Source organism: Dipodomys merriami, unplaced genomic scaffold (assembly GCF_024711535.1).
Source record: "Dipodomys merriami isolate MVZ:Mamm:240054 unplaced genomic scaffold, mDipMer1.0.p SCAF_10, whole genome shotgun sequence".
Lineage (NCBI taxonomy): Eukaryota > Metazoa > Chordata > Mammalia > Rodentia > Heteromyidae > Dipodomys > Dipodomys merriami.
This window is the reverse complement of record NW_027202271.1, coordinates 34,483,557-34,505,186: the sequence shown is the minus strand read 5'-3', so window position 1 is coordinate 34,505,186 and position 21,630 is coordinate 34,483,557. Positions and strand designations below refer to the sequence as shown.

At 35.9% G+C, this 21,630-nt stretch overlaps 1 protein-coding gene across 6 annotated transcripts in view; it reads left to right on the top strand.

The window, feature by feature from the left end:
* Positions 1 to 21,630, top strand: part of Osbpl8 (oxysterol binding protein like 8) — a 135,400-nt gene that overhangs the window by 34,903 nt on the left and 78,867 nt on the right. For 3 of the 6 annotated variants that reach the window (XM_069988960.1, XM_069988969.1, XM_069988950.1), the window contains exons 2-3: positions 11,090 to 11,195; positions 19,609 to 19,647. In XM_069988960.1, the coding sequence (XP_069845061.1) occupies positions 11,154 to 11,195; positions 19,609 to 19,647 (81 nt within the window). In that variant the 5' untranslated portion in view covers positions 11,090 to 11,153. Of the gene's footprint in view, positions 1 to 11,089; positions 11,196 to 19,608; positions 19,648 to 21,630 lie in introns of those variants that run through there. The other 3 variants (XM_069988984.1, XM_069988977.1, XM_069988992.1) reach the window with 3 other exon arrangements.

The window sequence follows — 21,630 nt, the reverse complement described above, 5'->3', positions numbered from 1 at the left end:
TAACCATCTTCGCCATTTTAAGTTTATAGTTCAGTGGTGTTAAGTACAATTGTCCTTTGGTATCTAGTGTCTTGGGTTGAGAACCCCTGAGTGCTCAGATCTCTTACATAAAATGTCATGGCTATCGTACAACAAACACTTTTTCTTGGGTTTGGACTTAGATTTTGATCGTTCTACCCATGCCTTCTACATAGATGGTACTAAACATGTAAACTCCCTCACTTGGTTTGTTTGTTGAAATGGAGTCTTGCAATCTTTTTGCCAAGGCTAGCGTGCCTGCTATTATAGGCGTGAACCTCTATACCTAGCCCAGATGCAGTTCCCCCCCAGTTCCACCTACAGTTGATTTAATGAATAGGACCTGTTCATTGGAGAACCAACTGTACATATTGTTGTGTAGCCATCAGCACCCTGTCTCTGAAAGTCTTTATCTTGAAAACATGAAACTCTATAACCATTCAACTGTAACCTCTTATTCACTGTTCTCATAAGCCTTTTGCAACCACTATTCTACATTGTGCTTTGATAATTTAAACTCCTCTAGCAATGTCATAGCAATAAAATCATTAGGTATTTGTTGTTCTGTAACTGGATTATTTTGCTTCGCATACTGTATTCAAAGTTCTTCCATATTTTGAAACTATGTTAGAGTATTCTTTCTTTAAAGGCAGAATAATGCTTCACCATATGTACATATTGGATTTTATGTCAGTTCATCTATGGGGTACTTTTACATTTTAATTATTGTGACCCTGTCTAATTGTGACCCTGTTGTCTCTTTGAAACCTCATTGTATTGGTTTTGAGTTTTTTACAAAAGTGGAATACCTGAATTGCATAGTACCTTTATTTTATTTTACTTTATTTTTATTTATTTTTGGTCGATCATGGACCTGAACTCTGGGCCTGGACACGCTGTCCCTGAGCTCTTCAGCTCAAGGCTAGTGCTGCTCTACCACTTGAACCACAGCGCCACTACCAGGGTAATTTTATTTTTACAATTTGAAAACAGCTACACTGTTTTCTGCAGTGGCTAAAGTATATTATATTCTTACTTACAGTGTCACAGTTTCTTACTGTATTCCACTTTTGTGTCTGCTTTTTTTTTTTTTGTAGGGAGGAACATTAGTCTTGTTATTCGCACTCCTTACAGCAATAACAAGTTTGTATAGTTAAGGATTATGTTTCCACTACTGTGAAAACTCAAGGTATGTGTTATGAACAGTTAAGGATATTGTCACTCACACCATGCTAAGTGCTGACTTAGGGGATATAAAAACAATTTGGACCCTCTTGTTGAATTCTTAAAAGTACAAGGAATATTTTGAGGAAGAAAATGGAAGACAAAGTAATGAAAAGGAATGTTTATTCCATCGAATACTACTTGAAGAATTTTTTTAGTCGTATAGCAAAAGAGCACAAAATTTACCTCTCCCAATGGCATCTATTCCAATTACCCTGTTGAAAATTAGGGAATAGAAATCACTGATTTTAAAAATCTTTTTTAAAAAGGCCAATTTAAGTAGCATATTGAATATGAGTTTGTCAGATCCATAAAGTGGAGTAAAAAGATCTGTTCTTATCTTGATTTGATTTTTTTCCATCTACATCATCTCATTATTACCACTGGAATGTGTTTCCTATTGCCATGTATTGCTACTGAAAATAAAGAATATAAGTGACTGCCTACCTCTTATTTCTATTCACTTGCCAGTCTTTGTTTACCTTTCTGTCATTCGGCCTTTTGATCTCAGCTTAACCTTCATTTCCTAAGATGAGCTTCCTATGACCTTATGTAAGATCCATTACTTTGATTCTCCAGAGGGTAGGACACTGCTGTAGGACAGTGCTTGGTACACATGGTACTCAGCATGAGGCTAATGGATGTCCTGGGGAAGGCAGATGGATAACCTGAAAGTTAGAAATACAGTGTCATTGGTTCTGCATCTTAAGAACTTAGAGTGTACAGAGAGGTAACATCTTCGTGCCAGAAGATAAATGGAATTTTTCTCTCCCTCTCCCTCTCCCTCTCCTCACTCTCTCTTCCTCCCTCCCTCTCTCTCTCCCCCCTCTTCCACGCCCCCTCTCCCTCTCCCTCTTTTGCTCTTCCTTTCCCTTCCTCCCTCTTCTTTCCTCCCTCCCTCCCTCCCTCCCTCTTTCCTTCCTTGTCTTCCTCTCTCTTTCTGTCTGTCTGTCTCTCTCCCACTCCTCCCTCTCCTCCCTCCCTCTCCCCTACCCCTCTTTTCTTTGGTGTCAGCTCTGGAGCTTGATCAGAGATTGGGTGCTGTTCCTGAGCTTTTGTGCTTAGTGTCAGTGCTATATCACTTGAGCCACAGGTCCAATTATGGTGTTTTGGTAGTTAGTTGGAGGTAAGATTCACGTGGACTTTCCTGCCCAGGCTGGCTTCATACTTGCAATCCTTGGGACTCAGCTTCCTGAGCAGATATTACGGGTATGGGCCATTAGTGCCCAGCTTGCTTAATGTATTAAGAAGTAATTGAAAGGCCAGGTGCTGGTGCTTAATAACTGGAATCCTTGATATTCAGGAGGCTAAGGTGTGAAGATCATAGTTGGAATCCAGCCCGGGCAGTAAAGTCTATGAATCTCTTATCTCAAATTAGCCACCAGAAGTAGGAAAAGCTAGACATGGAGATATGGCCCAAGTGGTAGTTCACTAGCCTTGTGCAAAAAAAGCTCAGGGACAGCACCTACACTCTTAGAGTTCAACCTTAGGAATGGCACAACAGAACAACAAATACGAAGCTGTCTTACTTTAGAATAACATTTCTTATCCTTGTTTGAGAAGGGAAGTATGAATGTATACTAAGAATTCTTTCTGCAAATAACCTTGATTTTAGAATATTTTTAAATTGTGTTCTATAAACCATAAATATATTTTTTATATATTTAACTATAAAACGTATGATTTATATGTATATCTCACAGAATCTTACTGCAGCCAGATTTTATTACTTGTCAGTTCTCTGTAGTCTTATCTGTTTTATGCACATACTTCCTTTAAGTTATAAACTCCATAGTAATTTATTTAAAATTACTTCAGTTCTCATTCTTTTGGAGCATTATATATGTATTAGGAGATCAGGTTTGCTTGTGACTAAGTCTTAATAAATAAATGAATGTTAAAAAAAGAAATTTATAACCCCCTCTCTTTCCTACCACAAGGAGAAACAGGGTGGGACAGGGGAGGAGAGAAAAAGGAAAAGCAAAAATAAATAGTGTAAATTAAGTCCTTTAGGTTAAAAAATTTATAATAGTTACTTTTTTTTTTTTTTTTTGGTTGGTCATGGGGCTTGAACTCTGGGCCTGAGCGCTGTCCCTGAGCTCTTCACCTCAAGGCTAGCCACAGTGCTACTTCTGGTTTTCCGATGGTTTATTGGAAATTAGAGCCTCATGGACTTTCCTGCAAGGGCTGCTATGAACTATGATCCTCAGATCTCAGCCTTCTGAGTAGCTAGGATTACAGGTGTGAGCCACTGGCGCCTGGCTTATGATAGTTCCTGAAATAATCTTGGTATTTAAAATATATATCTACTATGGTATTTTTTTAATATAAAAGAGCCCAAAAAAGGTTTTTTTCTTCACTTTATCACTTATAATTCTAGATTTAGTGTCCTGTGTGTTGACAGGTAACACGATGCAAATACCTTTGTTGTAAGACTCAGTGCATTGTATTACACTAGTCAGTTTACTTCATTTTCTCCTGGAATTACTCCAAGTTACCTGAGGACAGGTATGGTATGTTCAGAATCTAGACTAAAAGTAATCTAGACTAAAAGTAAATGATACTTCATTAATGTATTTTTGTAGATTTATTTTTTAGATATTTGTATAGCCATGGAGATTGTAAATGTTTTTATTTATTTTTATTGTTACTATAAAAGTAACGTACAGAGGGGTTACAGTTACATAATTCAGGTAAAGAGTACATTTCTTTTTGGGTCCTGTCACCCTTTCCATTGATCTCTTTCAGTTTTTCCCTCCCATCCTCACCCATAAGTTGTATACCTCATTATCAACATAGAGGAATGCGTTTTAACCATTACAGAGTGATGTGTAATGAACAGTGAGGCAACAATAGGTATTTATGGGTAGTGAATTTTATGAAATATGTATACTAAGTGGTTTTTCCTGAGATGATGGGGATTATACGTTAATTTTTACATTGCTAGAATCTGGATACTAGTGATTTCTTATTTTTCATAGAATTTAGACTAGCAGTGCCAGTGATAGAGTTTTGGCTATACTTTGTGTTAGTAGTATATACTTACAAACCAACAGATTAGATGAGTCGAGTCTTCAGTCTTTATTTTTGTGTTCTTTAAAATTAACCATTGTCCCTTGGATGAATGATTAGTATCTATCTTTCTATCTATCTATCTATCTATCTATCTATCTATCTATCTATCTACTTATCTAAAATAATGCTTGTATTATAAGAATATAATATATTTATGAAATTTGGAGGCATAAAAAGTATTTAGATACCTTTCTAGTTCCGAATTTAGGTAATTTATTACATTTTATTATTCTAGTAGGCATGCATTTGAGAAAACGGGAACTAGGTTATAATGAGTTTGTTAAATAGATGCTCTGTATGCTCATTAATGTAACTATTAGCTGTTTTTAAGAAGCTGTTTTCTATTTTTATTTCAGTTGTTGTACAAAGGGATTGCCATTAACAAAACTGTTTATGAATATAATATATCTTGATCAGTGTCGCCCTGTTCAACATTTCTCACCCATCCTTTCCCTAACTGCCCCTTCCCTCGTTCTTCATAATTTTGGAGGATATACAATGGATTCTTGACTGCATTCTCCCTTTCTTCTCTTCATTTGTCTACCCTTACCCCTTTCTCCTTAACCCCATCCCACCCCTTTTGAATACTTGCTTCCTGGTGTTTTATTTTGCTGAACTTTGACTTTATCTTTCTAAGGGATTATGCTATTTGAGTTCTCCTTTGAATCTACTGTATTTCAGTTAATGCATTTGAAAACACTTGCATACCACCCAACAAATTTACTTATAATTTTATTAGCTAAGTCTAGCTTCCACATATAAGGGAAAACATGCATTGTTTGTGTCTCTGGGCCTAATTCTTCTCAGATGAAGAAATTAAAATGGCCAACAGACACATGAAGAAATGTTCAACATACCTGGCCAATAAGGAATGCAAATCAAAATGACATTGAGATTCTGCCTCACCCCAGTAAGAATGGGCCATTATCAAGAGAACAAATGATGTTAGATGCTGGTGAGGATGACTAAGAGGGAACCCTAATACACTGTTGGTGGGAATGTAAACTTGTTCAACCACTCTGGAAGGCAATATGGAGTTCCTTCAAAAACTTAAACATAGAACCCTATGATAAAGCAATTCTACTCCTGGGCATTTATCCAAGAGATTACAAACAGTAAAACCTACCAGCACAACCATGTTCATTGCAGTATTACTCACCACAGTCAAGGTATGGAATCAGCCTAGGCACCCCTCAGTGTAGGAATTGATCAAGAAAAGGTGGTATTACTCATCCATTAGAAAGAATGCTATTGTACCATTTATAAAGAAGTGGAAAGATGCTGTTTTAATGAGGGCTTTATGTATTGATTTTTTTAGGAGACTGCTTTTTCTTTTTTTTGTAGATATACTTATTATTTATTTATTTTTTTTTCCTTTTTTATTGTGAAAATACCATACAGAGGGGTTACAATTTCAGGGACAAGGTAATGAATACATTTCTTATCATTTTGTTGCCTCCTCCTTTGTTTCTTCTTCCCATTCCCTCCTCCCCTCCCCCCCCAGTTGTAAAGTTCGTTTTTCGACCTAAGGAGGAGACTGCTTTTTCAGTTATCTCTCTTATCAAGATTAATCAAGATAAGTGGAACCATCTAGCCTTTCTCCCCCCCCCCCCCCCCCGCCATCTTTATATATTTAGGACATTTATTGTACTTTTTTGTATAATACTCCATCTTTTATTTTACATGCTTTTAATTTCATAACACAAAAACCCCCACAATACATAACACCCAGTCCTACAAATCTCTTATTTTTTGTTAAATAAAAATTTAAATAAAATTGATTATTGAATTTAATCTTAGTGATAAGTGATGTATTATATTACACTAATAAAAAGATTATTCCTTAAAGGTTACCTTATTTAGTGAACAGGACTTCTGCTTTTGAGAATCTCTGATTTTGTTATATGTGCATTCTAATAAGCAAACTTCTGTGGCATATTGGAAACTATAAACCAATTTTGTACCACTTTTTCCCGTAAGAGTTAACGATTATTCATTCAGTATAGCCTTATTAAGTTGTTTTCTTAAATGACATGTGTTAGTCCTCTCAGCTGTGCTTATCTCTGTTTTTTCTTATCACTGTTGCTGACTCAAGTCCAAAATATAGAAGTGTTTTGAAAAATTACTTTTTTTTTTAGAGACCTTGTTAGGTTAAGTATAGACAATGAAGAACCTGTTCTCCAAACAGTGTCTGGAGTATGGATATGGTACAGATAGCAAAAACAAGAACACAGTCTTTTATGAAGTTTGAATTCATCTAGTAATTGCATTTAGATTAAGATACAGGCCCAGTTTTAGCTACACAATTTCAAGAAATGAGCCTTTAGGGTGCTGGTATATGGTATAATTTTACAAAAAAAGATTAAATGTTTTTTTGTTGTTATACAAGCAATATGCTCTCATTTAAAAAAAAAAAAAAGAGAAGAAGAAGAAGAAGAAGAAAGCAAGTGCCAGTGGCTCAACCCTATAATCCTAGCGATTCAGGAGGCTGAGATCTGAGGATTGCATTTGAAGCCAGCCTAGGCAAGAAAGTCCATGAGACTTTTATCTCCCAATTAACTATGCATATACACAAAAACCCCAGCATATGCTCATGTGTGTGTGTGCACAGATACACACACACACACACACACACACACACACACACACACACACACACACACACACACACACACACACACACACACACACACACACACACACACACACACACACACACACACAATAGGTTTTCATTATCCCCGATTTTTTTTTATTATTTAAAGACTTTTGTCTTTTAGGATTTTTTGTTTTTATTAGGCAGTGTTTCTCAGCTCCTCACAGAGATGAGCAATTTAGTTCACTTATCTTTCAGTTTATTCTTTTATTTCCTTTTCCTGCTCCCTATTTTTAGTTAGTCATATTATGATTTTTTTTTACTTTCGGTATGTTTCCTTTGCTTTTTTTTTTTTTTTTTAATTTTTTTTAATTTTTTATTTTTCGGTCCGGTCGTGGGGCCTGAACTCTGGGCCTGGGCGCTGTCCCTCAGCTCTTCAGCTCAAGGCTAGTGCTGTACCACTTGAGCCACAGCGCCACTTCTGGCTTTTTTCTTTTTGCTTATGTGGTGCTGAGGAATCAAACCCAGGGCCTCAGGCATGCAAGGCAAGCGCTCTACCACTGAGCCACCTTCCCAGCCCCGTTTCCTTTGCTTTTTATATAGCATGATATAGAATAAACCTGATAGGTGAAAACCACATCTACTTTCTGGTGAGTTCCACCAATGTCTCTTGCCTGGAGTATAGCAGTAGCTTTCTAATTTCTAATCTGTTCTCAGCAGCCAGAATGACTCTGTGCAAGTTAGATCCTTTCATGTCTTGACTTCTCAAAAGTTGCTTCCCATATTATTCACAGTTAAAATCTAAGTCTACCAGACTCTACATATTGGAGGTTAATTACCGTTTTTCATCATTTTCCTCTTTCTGTTTGCTATGCTAGTCTCCTTGCTATTTTTTGTTGTTGTTGTTATTGGTCGTGGGGCTTGAACTCTGGGCCTGGGAGCTGTCCCTCCGAGCGCTCTACCACTGAGCTACAGCGCCACTTCTGGTTTTCTGTGGTTTATTGGAGATAGGAGTCTCACGGTCTCTCCTACCTGGGATGGCTTTGAACCGCGATCCTCAGATCTCAGCCTACTGAGTAGCTAGGATTACAGGTGTGAGCCACCAGCGCCCGGCTCCTTGGTATTTTTAATGCTTCTTCCTTGGTGTCTTTGTATTTGCTGTTTCCATTTCTAGCTGAGTAGTTTTGTGGTTCACCCTTCTGTTACTGAGATCATAGCTCAGAGTCACTCCAAGATAAGTTAAAGGCCTAAAGGTTTTTCCAGGTTACCATATCTGAAATTCTCCCCAATTCTTGTGACATGTGATATAGCCCCTTCCTGCTTAGTTTTCCTTCTTTGTAATGATTGCTCTTTAGTATGTTGATTGAAAATTAATTTAAAATTTATTAAAATTAATTATTGAAAATTTGTCAGATCATATTGTTTGAGGAAACAAATTACTGCAGAAGCTAAAGAAAAACTAACAAAAGGAATTAGATACTGATAAATGTATTATCTGGAGGTAAGGAAATATGCTTTTCTGTGGAAATAGGATGGTTTCAGGTTTGTCATTGGTGCTAATAATTCTAGTTACTTGGCATTACCAGCTGAGTAGCTGACAGGGAAATATTTGGTGGTTGGTGCAAAACTTCATGTTTGACAAAGTCCGCACGTCCACTGCCATGAGAAGATCTGCTTTTTGTCTCTTTTTTACCTTCCAAATATTGTGCAATACATTACATTGGTCAAATATAAATCACTTTTAGAACTGCAGAGGCAACAATATTTTTGCCAAGTGAAGTTTTCATATTTTTATCTTTGTTGACAAACAGAAGATCCCAGAAGGCAGTGAGAAATGAATGGTTAAATGAATATATCTGTACTTAAATAGTAGAAATGAATACATGTTTACTGGTTTGTTATTAGTCAGGGTTCTACAGAAAAACTGAGCCATTAGAAAGGGTAAATATGTGCGAATGTATACATAAAGAAGGAGATTGATTATTTTAAGGAGTTGGCACATGACATTGGGGCTAGCAAATTCAACATTTGCAGGGCAGACAGGTTGAAACTCAGGGAAGAGTTGATATTGAAATCTTAAATTTCAAGGCAGTCTAGAAGCAGAATTCCTTTAGGATAATCTCAGTTTACTCTTTCTATTTTTTTTCTTGTTTATTTTTCTATTTTTTTTTAAAGCCTTCAATGTATTGGATGCCACCCACTCACGTTATGGCGATTAACCTACTTTACCCTGACTGCTGATTTAAATGTTAATACAACTAAAAATATACTGTCTTAGCAACATAGTTATATTTGGTATTTGACTCAACATCTGGGCATCATAGCTTAGCCAAATTCATAATAAAATTAACCATCGTAGTTCACCCCTTATCAACATGGTAGCCATATATATATCTTCTTAAACCAGATTAGTTGTGGGCTAGGTTATGTTACTCCCTCATATTTCTTTTTTTGGGGGAGGGGGGTCCAGTTGTGGGCCTGAACTCTGGGCCTGGGCACTGTCCCTCAGCTCTTCAGCTCAAGGCTAGCACGCTACCACTTGAGCCACAGCACCACTTCCAGCTTTTTTCTTTTTGCTTATGTGAGGAATCGAACCCAGGGCCTCAGGCATGCAAGGCAAGCGCTCTACCACTGAGCCAACTTCCCAGCCCCTCCCTCATATTTCTAATGAAATTCTAACCCCCAGCACCTTAGAATAGAACTATATTTGGAGGTAGGCTCTTTAAGTAAGAAGATTCGAATTCAATATTTCTGATGTCCAGTGGCTACTCTGTTCTGTTCATGGAAAAATTGCTCTAGTATAGAATGGGCCAATCTGTCCATTTGACCAATAAGGCCCTCCTCCATTGAGACTACTGTGTGATAAACAATCACATGTCAATCAGTAAATATTTCAGGCTTTGTGGACCGCCTATGGGCTCTCTCTTGTCTCTCATATATTCTCATTCTATTCCCCTTTTTTCTCTAATAATCCTTTAAAAATGTAAAAAAAATCATTCTTAAATTATGCACTATAGTTTGCTATGTATCTTCCTAATTTAAATGTTTTTTTTAAAGTAAGATTTAGTTAAGTGAAAATTGTCTTGAGGGAGTACATTTTTCCGAAAATGAGAGTTAAGAAAAGCACTGCATTTATTTTAATTATAAGCTGGAATAAAGCTAGGAAAACATTAAAATGACATCCAAAGCTATCTATGTGTGTCTGTGTATCTGTCTTACTTATATATCCACACTCACACACACAGATGGAGAACCAATAGGTTCTCTTCCTATATGTCAGTATGAAGACAGGGGAACCAAATAGAGAATTTGAATGTGTAAACACTAAGAAGAAATCTCTCAGTAGAGATAAAGGAGATTAATATTATGGCAAAGTGGTCTGGGAAGGTGGCTTAGTGGTAGAGCGCTTGCCTTGCATGCCTGAGGCCCTGGGTTTGATTCCTCAGCACCACATAAGCAAGAAAAGAAAAAAGCCGGAAGTGGCGCTGTGGCTCAAGTGGTAGAGTGCTAGACTTGAGCTGAAGAGCTGAGGGACAGTGCCTAGGCCCAGAGTTCAGGCCCCACGACCGGACCCCCCCCCAAAAAAAAAATATTATGGCAAAGTTCAGCAAGACAAATGTCAGCAAACTAAGGATGATTTTTAATTTTTAAAGGGTGACAGAAGAGGAGGAGAAAAAAGGGGAATATATAATATATGAACTGAAAAAAGGCTTATTAATAGAAAAATTTGAGCAAATAGACAATGGAAGGACTGAGAGGACAAATTCTTAATACAAAAGTAAAGCTTTTCATTGTCATATGCTAGAAAGAACTACATCATAGGTAGAAAACATGCACAAAAGTATGAGAACATAGATCATGTTGGAGGTTTGCATGCCTTTTGATTTTCACCAATGTGATAATGAAAACGAATTGTATTTTATTTATAGGTAAAATTGAAATTTTAAGCATGTTTTCATTTTGTAGAAGTCTTACTAGCTTATTCCACTTAGCTATCCTTTTTAGGAGAATACTTTTTCTTTTATTTTCCTTCTCAGACATCACTATTTTACTTTCTAATATACTTATTAGTTTATCTTACTAGACTATTATACATTGATATATTAATATACTTAATAGTTTATTTTCCATATTTCATAATTTTGTATCAGTCTTAATCCAAACTTCTTCTTCTAGGGTTTCCAGACTTACAGGATGACTAAATGTTGATGGAAAGAGCATAAGCCTATCTTCTTCCATTATGGAGACAGGTTTATCAGATGGAGAACCTGACCGAACTTCGGTGAGTAGTTCAAATATATATAGAAGTATATCACTTACAGTTGTGGACTTTCTGATATAAGCTATGACTTTAATAAAATATATTGATATCAAATTTTCAAAATGTATTTTTAAAGGCCAAGTGCTAGTGGCTCATGCCTATAATTCTAGCTACTTAGGAGTTGAGTTCTGAGAGGTGTGGTTAGGAGCCAGCCCAGAAAGTCAAGAGACTCTTCTCTCAAATTAAGCAGCAAAAAGCTGGAAGTGAGCTGTGGCTCAAGTGATAGAACACTATTAGCCTTGAGGGAAAAGGCCCAATCTGATTTCAAGCCCCAGAACTTTAAAAAGTATTTAAAAAATAAAGATAATACTTGAACTCCTGTGTTGACAGAATTGCAGATAGTTTAAGACGTGTTGGTATGCAAACACAACCAGACAATTTTCTGAGTTTTGCTCTCGGTCACTCTCTGGTCTCTGGTCTCTTTACCTTCCCATCTGTATTTGTCAGGTATACTGAATTAATAGTTCGTGTTTGTTTTCCCCCAACCTTTTTGTCTTTAGTGAAATCAAAGAATGTTAATAGTAGAGGAAATTAAATGCCTCCAAATCTCAAATTGTGAGCCAGTTATGTGTGTAGCACAGTAAATGACACATTTAAACTATTTATAAATTGAGATCAATTGCCATGTCTATTCTTTCTGTAGAATTTCTAAGATTTAATAAACATTGCTACCTTGTGATTCAATTATATTCAGACATAAAAATAAGTAAGTAGGTTATGTACAGTATACATTACCTAGTAGATTAAAAAAATGCAACTGAGATGAATTCAATGGTGGTTTGTACTGTACAAAAAGATTTTGCTCCAAAATGATGTAGCTTTCGATTCTCTTACTGTATGATGAGTGCTTCCATTAAATGTTGGCTTATAGATTATTAGGAATGGTTCTGTTAGCTAAAGCAAGGGTGCCTTTCAGTAAAATTTAGTCAACTAGTAGAAATTTTGTCATTTGTGAGATGATAGGTTCTTTGACAAATTTGTGTTGTCTGAATTAAGCAGAGGCCAACTTTCATTTTGGCATATAAAGTCACTATTGTATTGAGTCGTTTATAAATCTTAATTTAGTGGCTATCCTTTGTTCCGCTGCCAGCGAGCGAACAGTATAATGATTAATAGCAAAATGCAATTTTGCTGACATGTACTAACTTGGTCCCAACCTTTTTTAAATTTCTGGGTCAAACTTGTTTGTATCTTATATAACCAAAAAAGAAGTTAACTAGATAAAGGTTTGTTAATAGAGAATAGAATATGCTTAAAAATAACTTGGCTAATTATTAAGTTTACTGTTATCATGAGCATAAATGGAAAATGAATGGCAGGTTATTTTATTTTTACTATAAATTTCAGAAAAAGTAAATAAGCTTTATCTTTAGAACATGATGTTGATCACATATCTTTTTTTTTTTTTTTTTTTTTGCCTGTCCTGGGACTTGAACTCTGGGCCTGGGCTATCTCTGAGCTTCTCTCAAGGCAAGTGCTCTACCACTTGAGCCACAGCTCCACTTCTGGCTTTTTAGAATAGTTTATTGGAGATAAAAATCTCACAGAGTTTCCTGCCTGGATCCTGGCTTGGATCTGTGATCCTCAGATTTCAGCCTCCTGAGTAGCTACGATTATAGGAGTATGCCACCAGTGTCCAGCTACGTACCATCTTTTTAAAAGCTATTGGACTTGCTGGCTCCTAGTGGCTCACCCCTGAAATTCCTGCTAGTTGGAAGACTGAGATCTGAGGATCTTAGTTTGAAGCCAGTCAGGAGAGACAAACCAGTAAGACTGTTAACTCTAGTTAACTAGCAAAAGCAGGAAGTAGGAGTGTGGGCCAAGCAGTAGAGTGTCAGCTGTGAGTGAAAAGGGTATGTAACAATGCAAGGAACTTCAAGCATGACCCTTCCCATAGAAAAGCCTCTATTAGACTCTTTCTGGTTCTTATTTTTGGTTCTTTTTTTTTTTTTGGTCCAGTCGTGGGGCCTGAACTCGGGGCCTGGGCACTGTCCCTCAGCTCTTCAGCTCAAGGCTAGCGCTCTACCACTTAAGCCACAGTGCCACTCCTGGCTTTTTTGTTTTTGCTTATGTGGTGCTGAGGAATCGAACCCAGGGCCTCAGGCATGCAAGGCAAGCGCTCTACCACTGAGCCACCTTCCCAGCCCCTTATTTTTGTTTCTTATTGATAATTTAATGTCAGAAATAAGACTAGAGAGTGTAGCTAAGTGGCTAGAGTACTTTCACTTAAAAAAACACAATAGCCAGGCACCAGTGGCTCTTGCCTGTAATCCTAGCTACTCAGGAGGCTGAGATCTGAGGATCAGGGTTCAAAGCCAGCCTGGGCAAGAAAGTCCCTTAGATTCTCATCTTCAATAAACCACTCAGAAAACTGGAAGTGACTCTGTGGCTCAAGTGGTAGAATGCTAGCCTTGAGCTGAAGAACTGAGGGTCAGTGCCCAGGCCCAGAGTTTACGCTCCATAACTGACAAAACAAAAAACAAAAAACAAAACCCATGATAATAAAAACAGTTGCGGTTTCCTAAGTATGTATTTCATTAGAGTGTCCTTATAATAGCCATTAAAGGTAGATACATCTACTTTCACTATTATTTAAAATCAGAATATGGGAGAGTAATTATCTCCTTATGACTTACGTGGTAGAACTAAGATGTCTGTTTCTGAATATTCAACCTAAGACATGGACTGTACATACCTCTTGTTTCTAAATAGGATCACTTAAAATTTATTGTAGCTTTTTAAAAGTCCCCTATCTAAGAATATAGTATTAATTTCCACATGAGAATACTTAGGCAAGTATTAATCAACTTTTTCTGATTTTTTTTCTAAACCCTGAGAAGTTGGAACAAAGATGTTTTATTTTATTTTATTTTTCGGGTCCGGTCGTGGGGCCTGAACTCTGGGCCTGGGCTCTGTCTCTCAGCATTTCAGTTCAAAGCTAGTGTTCTACCACTTGAGCCTCAGCGCCACTTCCGGCTTTTTTCTTTTTGCTTGTGTGGTGCTGAGGAATTGAACCCAGGGCCTCAGGCATGCAAGGCAAGCGCTCTACCACTGAGCCACCTTCCCAGCCCTGGAACAAAGATGTTTTAAAGTAATGAAAACATATTTCAAATAATATAAATCTTTTAGCATAAATTACAGAAATTTTCTACATTTGAAACTAATGTTGAGGGCTGGGAAGGTGGCTCAGTGGTAGAGTGCTTGCCTTGTATGCCTGAGGCCCTGGGTTCGATTCCTCAGCACCACATAAGCAAAAAGAAAAAAGCCGGAAGTGGCGCTGTTGCTCAAGTGGTAGAGCACTAGCCTTGAGCTGAAGAGCTGAGGGACAGCGCCCAGGCCCAGAGTTCAGGCCCCACAACCGGACCAAAAAAAAAAAAAAAAGAAACTAACGTTGAGGGCTACTTGTGAGTTAACAATTTATAAAGTATCACCTTTGGACTGTATTACCTAAGCTAGTTGCTATTTTAGATCTGAAAGAGGTGGTTTAAGAGCATGGGCTGTATAAGAGCTCTTGAGCTCTTTCACTTAGTTGTATAACTTGGGTAATTCTTTGAACTCTTCAGATTTCCTTTTCAGTAAAGGCGATTATGATATATCTATTTCCCAGATTAGTATTACTTCAAAAATACATCTTTAAAAGATGTATTTTTTTCAAAATATATCTTTAAAAGATGTATTTTTTTCTTATACATTGCCACACAAATTATCTATTAAATAAAAGCTACTATGTTATTGTTGATATAACTATTACTGTTAATCTTAATCTCTGTAAAATTAGAAGCTAGAAGATTGGGCAAAGTGGGTTATTGATGTGTACTAGAGTAACTGAAAAGCTTTCTTCAGAGAATATAAACTTTGAATACTACAAGAAAGTAGGGATTATCCTACAGGATGGAGAATAGTAGGAGTAAAGAATAATGCTTAAAGTTTAGGATAAGACAAATGGAAAAAAAAAAGAATAAATGTTGGAAGGGAGTGATGCTTATGGGAATAATGATTGACTTGGCAGGACAAATTTATGGAATTCTTTAAGTGCCAGAGCGAGGAATTTTGGACTTGATTATATAGATAATGGTAAGTTATTTAATATTTTTATGTAGATAGGCTAAATGAATGCCGAAGTAGGATACAAAATGATTTGGATGAGAGAGATCTAAATATATTAAGAGACAATTTCAGTAGTCTTGACGTGATGGCATGAAAGCTTGGACTAAGCAGTGTCTGTTTAGTTTTGTTCTTGCAAATAAGTTAATTCTTTTTAAATTCACTTGATCATTTTGTTATTTTGCTTGTACATAATTCCATCATATTAGTGTTGCTTGTCTTAAGTTGTACTGAAAAACATACACTTCAGGATACAAGTGTACATTTAATAATTGTATTAAAATATTTTTCAAGAGCTAGAACTTAATCACTTTAGAAATTATCTACTAAGAAATGCTTCAAATGTTGTTGGGGTCACATTAGTTTTTTTTTTGTTTTTTGTTTTTTTGGTCAGTCGTGGAGCTTGAACTCTGGGCCTGGGCACTCTCCCTCAGCTTTTCTGCTCAAGGCAAGCACTCTATCACTTGAGCCACAGGGCCCCTTCCGGTTTTCTGGTGGTTAATTGGAGATAAGAGTCTAATGGACTTTCCTGTCCAGGCTGGCTTTGAACCACCATGATCCTCAGATCTCAGTCTCCTGAGTAGCTAGGATTACAGGCGTGATCCACTGGCACCTAGCAATACACTTTTTTTTTTTTTTTTTGCTGGTCCTGGTACTTGAATTCAGGCTTGCATATTGTCCCTGAGCTTCTTTGTGCTCAAGGCTACCACTCTACTGCTTGAGCCACAGCACAACTTCTGTCTTTTTCTGAGTAGTTTATTGGAGATAAGAGTCTCACGGACTTTCCTGCCCAGTTTGGCTTCAAACTGTGACCCTCAGATCTCAGCAACCTGAGCCACCAAAGCCTGGCTTAGTCAAACTTTTATGAATAATTTGAACTAGAGGTACCTTTTCAAATTAAAAAATGGAATATATTCCTCATCTTAAATTAAGTCAGTATTTTTGTTCAAGTATTTATACTACTAGAGCAAACTGCTTTATAAAGATTACTTGGAATACAAAATCTTTTATTGTATTAAAATTATATAAATGACTTAAGAAGAAAATATTTTGTAGTATTCACAAGTGGTTCTCAATTTAGAAAATCTTTCAAGATTTGAATTCCAATTGAATAATTTCTAAAATCTAAGGATCCTTACTGTAAGATGATTTAGTTCTGAGTTCTTAGACTGTAATCAATGAATATTTCCCTAGAGATGACTCATTTTCTGAAATTGTTTCTTACATACGTACTGTTATTGATAACTATTCAGATCATAAAGTAAAACTAATATTATTAAAGTTTATTGAAAGCTTTAACATCATAGTCTAAGAAACCTGGCACTATATAACACCTGGCAACATTGTGGTGCTTATGGAAGTATACATGACAACTAGTGGAGTTGTCTCAATTTCTGTTATATCAGGTATTTTGAGTTAGAATTAAATGTTGCTATTTTTGTTCTCTATTATAAATATTCTTAATGTAGCTTAATGCCTTATTTTAATATTTATCATGTTAGTGATAGCATCTTTGTATTTTTAGTGTACATACATTATTTCATTGTTTCATTTCCACATATTTTCAATGTATTTCAATTTATCTTACCTCCTCTACACTCTCCATATTTTTATTTTTAAAATAAACTTTCATTTAGAAGTTTTAGATTTACAGAGAAATTATAAAAGTTTGTACAGAGATCCATATACTGTGTTCCCATTTTCCCCTTACCATTTTATTAACATATGGTGCATTTTATATAATTAATGAACCCATATTGACCCATTATTACTAACTGAAGTTCATGTTTTTTTTCAGATTTTCTTAGTTTTATCTCTTTGTTGTTTTTTCAGGGTCTTAATCCATAATGTCACATTAAGCTAGTTAAGATTCTTTGAGACTCTGTCACTTACTTTTATTTACCTGATTTTTAATAAACTTTAACAGTTTTGGCGGTCAGGTATTTTATACAGTGCCTCCCATCTGAAACTTGTCTGATACTTTTCTCATGAAAAGAGTGGGCTTAGAAGTATTAGAAAGAGAGATCACAGAAGTAAAATACCACTTTTTTCCACAAGCTAAGGTTACATACTGTCAGCAAAACATTCCACATTTTGTTGTTACCTTGACTACTTAGCTGAGATAGGTAGTAAAGGAAGTGAATTTTTCATTTAAATTTTTAAATCAGAAAAATTATGTAAGTATAATGAACAACAGCTGTTTGGAGTCCTCAGTACTTTCTTAGAGTGTAAACAGATTTGAGATCTTAATGTTTGAACATTGCTATTGTAAACCTTAAACAATGGACATTTTAAGAAAGAAAATTGAGTTACTTTATATAAAAAGTGGAACTCTGAAGTTAATGGAAAAGGAAAGGCTAAAAGGAAGAAATGATAGTGTTGCAGCTCAGTATAGCTTAAAGTGAGGACACTCATTCGGGAAGTTAGTGGTGAGTTGAGCTTGAGCACAAGTCAGTGGAATCAGAGGTGTGGTAAACATGTTGGATAGGCATAAAAGAGATCTAGGATACAACCTTGGGGAATAACTGTTTTAAGGGCCAGTATTTGAAGAGCACCAAGTAGAAACAGAGCAAGGGTAGCAAATACTTTGGAAAGAAAGAAGGAGAGAATTTCAAGAGTCATTACCATGGCAAAGAGAGTGAGTGATCAGTTATATTCAATTGGGGAAGAGTAAATTGTGTTACACCCAAGTAGTCTACTAAGTAGCCATCTGCCAATATGACTAAATTAAAAATTTATAAATTAGTTCTTTTTTCCCATATACATTTTTTATTGTAAAAATACTGAACAGAAGGGTTACAATTACATGAGTAGGGTTATGAGTACATTTCCTATGGAGCATTGTTACCTCCTCTGTTTTTCCCCTACCATCCCTTCCCTCTCCAACTCCTCCCTCTCCGCGCCCCCCCCCCCCCCCCCCCGCAAATTGTAAAGTTCATTTTCAACATCTCATTGTTACAACGGGTCAAACTGTGTATCCTTATTTAAGCATTTTGTTATATCCTTTCCTCTCCCCAAATTTTAAAAATGTATATACAAGATGCAGGACACCAGAATCAGATACAGTGAAAACAGGGGATATACTGTGGGGAAAGAACATACAAAAGAAACAAAAGAATAACTAGTACATGTCTAGGACAAACAAAAAAGTCAAAAACTATGTACATATAACCATATAAGATGATGTTAAGCAAAATGAACCCCAAGTCAGGGACACAAGTGTTTTTTTTTTTCTTTCTTGCTATTGTTTTTAACGTACTTGTAATGCACTATAAATTAGTTCCTTAGTCTCATTATCCATGTTACAAGAATTCAGTGGCTGCATATAGGATATCTACCAGTTTTTGAATTCTAAAGCTGGAATTGTAAATTAGTAAGTGGGGTGAAACTAATGCAATAGAGAAACAGAGTTGAGAAAGGCAGTGATAAGGGTCTGACTAAGTGGTATTGATGGCAAAGGAAGAAGGATTGGATGTGAGGTAGACCTCTGGAGGCAAAGAAAGTAATCAGAACTTAATGACTTGATAGGATGTTAGGTGAGGAAAAGAGTCTGACTCAAGGCTTAGATCTGAGACAAAGAAGGATGGGCAGATCAGTGTGGCTGTGTTTTGGGGAGAGAGCTACTTTGTGCTATTTTTCTGAAATAAAAATGCTTTCCAAAACAAGCTTAAAGCTCTTCTTTGTTAATAGAATTTTAGAACTGGAACTTAAATGTCCAAACATACAGATAGAAATGTTTTGGAGATTTGCTAGTTCTGAAGAAAAGATTTGGAAATTACCTGGGCAAAGGTGATAAATTGAGCCTAAACAAGAGTGGAATCTGCAGAAAAAAAAGCCAGTAGAGGAAGAACAAGTAGTTGTACCTGTACAGTGGTCATGACAGTGCACTTATTGAGTGAGAAGACAAAGAAGCAGGAAAATAGGAAAAGGGAATCCATAGCAATGCAGTATTTTAGGAGAAGAGGGCTTGCCTGGTGAAAAGCTCAGAGCGTTAAAAATATACATGAAGAATAGAAACTGAAAGCCATTCTAGGACATTCCAGAGAGAATTTAACAGGCTGAAAATTGATTAGAATTTTCTGAAGTCTCAGGATTTAAGAAAAAAATTGAAGAGTTCAGTTTCCAGCATAAAAGTATTATTCTGTATCCCTTCTTTTAAAATTGTACTTCTTAGAAGATTATTTTACCACTTACTTGGTAAACTGTGGCAGTCTTTAGATTTAGATACATGAGATTAAATCACTCCTGAGAAAATTTATTTTCTTTTTAGATCTTGCCATATTCAGAAGTTGCTGAAGTTCAAGAGACAGTGAGTAATATATGATGCTGTGTTTAAAATGTTAATGCTTCTGTATTTTTCTAGGATTTCATGTTAAGACAATATTTTCCACGGTACTTAATAGATACTTATGTCATTCTGAGAAATAGCAAGCATAGATGGAAAATATCAGTTTAAAATATTTGCCTTTATCCAAAATGTAAATAGATTTATTGCTTACTTCCTGAATATAACCACTGTTAACATTTTGGTAGCTTCTTTCCAAAATTTAATTTAATTTAATTATATAGGTATACGAAAACAAATAGGATCATGTAATACAAACTTCTTTGTAATGTGTTTTTTGTTGGATTTTTATTATGGTACTGGGTTTGAATTCAGTGCCTTGTGTTTGATAAAGCAAGCATTCTACCCCTTGAGTTATGCCTCCAGCTTTTATAATGTACTTTAAAAAATTAATATACAAAAGATGTTTTTCAGTTTAAAATAACCACTTTAGATTACTGTGAATCATGTTATGATCAATATCTATGGACAAATGTTTTTGAACATTTTGAATGATCACCCCAGTGATTTTTGAAGTAGAACTTGTTGGATTAAAAGTGTGCATTTGGTTAATTTAAGGTAACTACCTAGCAGGCCAGATCATGCTCTTATCTAACAGTGATAAGCTCTAGTTCCCAGAAAAGTATTCCTTTAAAACCTCTCCTGTAAAACTCAGGAATAAAATGTGCATATGATTTTGTAGCCAATTACAAGAATATAAAAAAGTCAAGCTAAGTATAGAGTGATGACTCCCATTCTAAGAACAAGCAGATCTCAGCTGCATTGTATATTCTTCAGTGAAGATTCTTATTCTGGGAGCCAAAGATAGCACTAACAGAGCACCCTTGAGATGTTTTGTATAATCCTTTCAAAATGTGATTTCTGGGACCAGCTGCAGCAGCGTTGCTTCTGTGAGAACTGCTTGGTCAATTTGTATTGGTGGGAGAGAGGCCATAAGCTATGTCAGTGCTTGATAGGAACTTCATGCTTTTCCTTTAACATACCACATGACAAGTTGAGCTAATAATACATCTAAAGTGGAAATGCAGTGCTAAAGACAATGAAATAAAGCTATAGATTTCACGTTTGGGTTTTTTTTTTTTTGGTATGATAAAGTAACCATTTGTTTTGGTTTGATTGAGTCTTAGGGGATTCTTAGGATGGAGGTCATGATGATGAACCTCTACTTTTTCCTTACATTTCTTAAAAAATGGCGTATTTTGTGCTAATTGGAGAAAAGGTGGAGAAAACAGACATAAAGCAAGATTACATTTTTATATAATACTTTTTTACAATTTATAATCAGTAAAGATTTAGATAATGGCTATAAATATTGTATTCAAAAGACTTGTGGATATTTTTTAAGGAAAAAGACAAGTTTTTCAAAGACAATATTTTGTCCAATCTTTTTTTTTGAGTTTTTTTTTTTATTGTCAAGGTGATGTACAGAGGGGTTACAGTTACGTACATAAGGTAATAAGTATGTTTCTGGTCAAACTTGCTACCTTTTCCCTTATTTTTCTCCTATTTTCCCTCCCCTCACCCTCCCCACCCCTAAGTTGTACAGATCATTTTCAACATACTGTCTTATGTATATCGCTGTTGCATTGGTTCTTTGTCTCAGCATTCTGTTGTTCCCCTTTTTGTCCAATCTTAATGGTCTTTTTTTCTGAACAAACTTGAGAAGTTCCTGGATTTTTTTTGAGGTGCTAGCAGTATTTTGTACTTTAAAAAAGCCCCCCAAAAAGCCTAGCTTTAGTTTTTAGTATCTTAAAAGATTCTTGTGTAGTTAGTTATTTGACATCAGTAATTTCACATTAACTCTACAGATACAATACGGTACTGTCCAAAGTAAACCAAGATCCTAAAAGCATTAAGATTAAGTAAAGTTTGTGGTGTGCAGGTTAGCCATGTACAGAAGACTAAAGTCTTCACTAAAATGATATGTTACTTGGCAAAATTGTTATA